Consider the following 3,561-nt stretch of genomic DNA (forward strand, 5'->3'; position numbering starts at 1 on the left):
TTGGTCTAGATGGAGAGGACAGGAAACATCTTTTGATGAACAATTTAATGGGTGAGTAAAATCATTCTATCGGAAATCGATAATAATAAAACTACCAATAAATTACATCTTTGAGGGATAAGTGATGATGCAAAGAGGCAAGGATACACCATTTGTTATTTTCAGGACCATATGTGCGTTTGCGTTACGCACAAAACATGGATGTGGTCTTTGTCTCAGATGAGGGACACGGGACAATTGATTTCGTACATCCGGAAGGTAAAAAATCAACACATCAAAAACTATTATGTCTAAAGACTTCAACGTAGTAGGTCATAAAATATTGTATATACATTTTAACGTTTTACATTCAGGTACTGGTCGTGAGAATTTCCGTGAGCTATCAACTACAATAGCTAGCCTCGCTGTTACCGACAATTACGTGTTTTGGACTGATCGACGAACTTCCCAACTCTTCTGGTCCGACGTGCACGAGATTACACACAAGATACGACGCATCGAACTATGTAAATACTTTCATACTATTTAAATGTGAACAATATAAGCCTTATCTTTGTTTTACTATTACAAACGTCCTGCACTTTAATTTCTTTTTTCCAGCAATCTTCCCTAACAACACTCAATTACACATCCTAGCCACAACACCACAGCCAAGTAGTGACAGCCCTCTCATAAGACATCCGTGTGTAACCCACAACCCTTGCTCCGCTGTCTGCGTCCAGCGACCACACACCACCCCACATCATTCTCCCACCAACTTCACCATGGGGTACAAGTGCCTCTGTCCCCCGGGCCTCGTCCTCCAGAGCGGTAACTGCACCATGCTCGCAAATTGCAAGCAAAATGAATTCTATTGCCACAAAACCAATCAATGTTTCCTAATGAGCCAAAAATGTGATGGGAAAAAGGATTGTCTGTTCGGTGAAGATGAAGAAGGTTGTGCTGGTAAGTTCTTCTTCAGTACGTATTTTTTGTATGATTATTTGTATGTATGATTTTTAATCGTTACTTTTTTAATGCCTTTATGTTCTTTAGTGAAAGACGTGGAGGCGACTGCATGTTCATCACAGGAAACCTTCTGCGATGGTAAATGCATACATAAGAACATGGTCTGTAAGTCTGAAGATACGACTACGAGTAAGTACTTTTAGGTATTTTCTATTTATTTATAAGTATTTTAGTGTTCCTTTAGCTAGCTCATTGTCAGTCTTTAGTAGTCTAAAGATTCTCATACTTTTGTACTACTTCTTTATCGAAGATCTCATATGAAAATATCAATGGATTCTATGAAGCTTTTGTTGCCACATTTCTTCAATTTACGAACTCTTAACTTTATTTCCCGATGACGCTGTCTTCGATGGACCTTAAAACGTGGCTCTTAATACCTTTGTTGTGTACAGACAACCAGACATGCAGTCCAACCCAGTTCAAATGCAAGAAGGATCTGATATGTATCGAGAGGTCGCTAGTATGCGACGGCCATGTTGATTGCCCTGACGGCACAGATGAGGACCCTGCCTCCTGCGACACACTTTCATGCTTCGTTACTGAGTTTATGTGAGTTAATCTTGGATTACTTGGAATCCCAGAGATAAAGAAATTAAATCCCTTATTTGCTGCTTGTCAGGTGTGCGACGGGATCCTGCATTCCGATTTACTGGCGCTGCGACGGCAGTGAGGACTGCGTAGATGGTTCTGATGAATTCGGATGTGGTGAGTTATTTGAAAGATGTGTGCTTGAAAACTGAACAAAAAAACTATGTTGATGATTTTGCCAAAAACAAACTTTTAACATATAGTTAGCTGTTAAAAGTCCTGAACTTACCAACTTTAACTTCAAATAAAATTATTTCGTAATTTCTTTCTACTTCACTCATCGATGTATGCAACAGATACATTTGCTGGTTCTTATCTATATAATCTATTTACAGTGAATAAGAGCTGCAACTTAGGTCAGTTCCAGTGTCACAGCGGGGAATGTATAGAACTGAACAAGCGGTGCGACAGACAGCTCGACTGCTTCGACCATTCGGATGAGGACAACTGTGACGTCACCGACGGCTTCGAGGCCATAGTCAGTTTGTTTGAACTTACTGTTAAAACATTGGTAGGTACTGCGCTTGCTGAGATACGCTGGTACGATACTAATCTAATTGTTCGTTTAAAGTCTTGACATCATTCTAATGTATAGTTTTTGAAATACAAAACATACTAAAAACAGCTTCAAATATCATACTGTGATTATTTTAAATTTTTAAATCTGTAGTAAGAGGCACATAACATTTTTTAAATCTAATTGCTAGCTCTTGGCAACACTAATATAACTGTAAACAACAGGAGGAGAAACCGCGCTGCCAGCCCTGGGAGTACACTTGCGAGCACAATGATAGCATTTGCTTACCGCCTACTGTTAGGTTAGAAGGATAACTTATTGGCTTTGGGTACATATAATAAAGACCGTTTTCACTATAAGAATATGGCGACATCTGGTGATTTCATTATCTATAATGGTAAAAGTAATAGAGTAGAAGTTGGATAGTGAAAACGGTTCTTTAATACATCATTATTGTGGTGGGAACAATTTTCTTCCTTATTAACTGTTGTTTGCCTGATATTGGACCTCTATTCTTTTATCACTCAAACTGACTTACTAATTTGTTCATTTGTCACTAATAAAGACCCTTAACAGCGTCTGAGAGTGCGACTGCTAGCACGTAAATAAACCTGAATATGTACCTGATAGATGTAACGCCAAAGTTGAGTGTCCTGGTGGTACTGATGAAGCTGGTTGCGATTTCCGCTGCGCCCCTCACGGGCTGTTCGAGTGCAAGCAGGAGATGACCTGCGTCTCTAAGAAACAGCTGTGCGACGGCAAGAACGACTGCATGGATGGCTCCGATGAGACACTTGAAGCTTGCAGAAAGGGTCAGTGTTCACTAGATAAAACGATTTGAGTTGACACGTCTATAAGTAGAGTAATGTTTGGCTCAACGTGCCAACTATATTTCACTTAACATTTGTACAGTAACATTTTTTTCCTTGAATCATTTTCGTCTTGACGTATTTCTACTTCTTTGTATTGGCAGTTAATGCGACTTTACCTCGTGCTATCACCAAGTACCCAGCAACGCAGTGTCGTAACGGCTTCCTGTGCAACAACGGACAATGTATAGAGTTATCGGAGTTATGCGACGGCACGCCCAACTGCTTTGATGGCAGCGATGAGAATGGACAGTGTAGTAAGTAGAATAATAAATCAATGATACAATTCCTTGCAAGATGTAAGATAGTTAGTCTTTTGTTTTTCGGTACTTCCAAATTGGTATTTAAAAGTTTTTTGCGGATTTATTGTTGTTTGTTGAATCCGGACCTTCACCTTAAACAGAAGGACCAATAATCAACAGTGAGTATCAAACGATTTCGTTTCTCTTTTTTTTCTATTTTATCGAACAGTTACTTGTAAAGCGTCCATAATATTTCTTGTATCTCTGAATACTGGCTATATTTTGCTTTATATTTAAAAACATATTACGTAATTTATTTTATCTCGCCCATTTTGTA

The 3,561-nt window shown here is 39.0% G+C and overlaps 1 protein-coding gene across 1 annotated transcript in view; it reads left to right on the forward strand.

Moving 5' to 3' along the window:
• Positions 1-3,561, forward strand: part of LOC106102813 (putative vitellogenin receptor) — a 17,736-nt gene that overhangs the window by 8,884 nt on the left and 5,291 nt on the right. Inside the window, exons 19-29 of the mRNA XM_013282398.1 lie at positions 1-51; positions 166-258; positions 354-506; positions 601-945; positions 1,036-1,137; positions 1,335-1,557; positions 1,628-1,713; positions 1,932-2,074; positions 2,338-2,414; positions 2,744-2,925; positions 3,087-3,243. Coding sequence (XP_013137852.1) covers positions 1-51; positions 166-258; positions 354-506; positions 601-945; positions 1,036-1,137; positions 1,335-1,557; positions 1,628-1,713; positions 1,932-2,074; positions 2,338-2,414; positions 2,744-2,925; positions 3,087-3,243 — 1,612 coding nt within the window. The remainder of the gene's footprint in view (positions 52-165; positions 259-353; positions 507-600; positions 946-1,035; positions 1,138-1,334; positions 1,558-1,627; positions 1,714-1,931; positions 2,075-2,337; positions 2,415-2,743; positions 2,926-3,086; positions 3,244-3,561) is intronic.

The sequence above is a fragment of the Papilio polytes genome, unplaced genomic scaffold (assembly GCF_000836215.1).
Source record: "Papilio polytes unplaced genomic scaffold, Ppol_1.0 DF823901.1, whole genome shotgun sequence".
NCBI lineage: Eukaryota > Metazoa > Arthropoda > Insecta > Lepidoptera > Papilionidae > Papilio > Papilio polytes.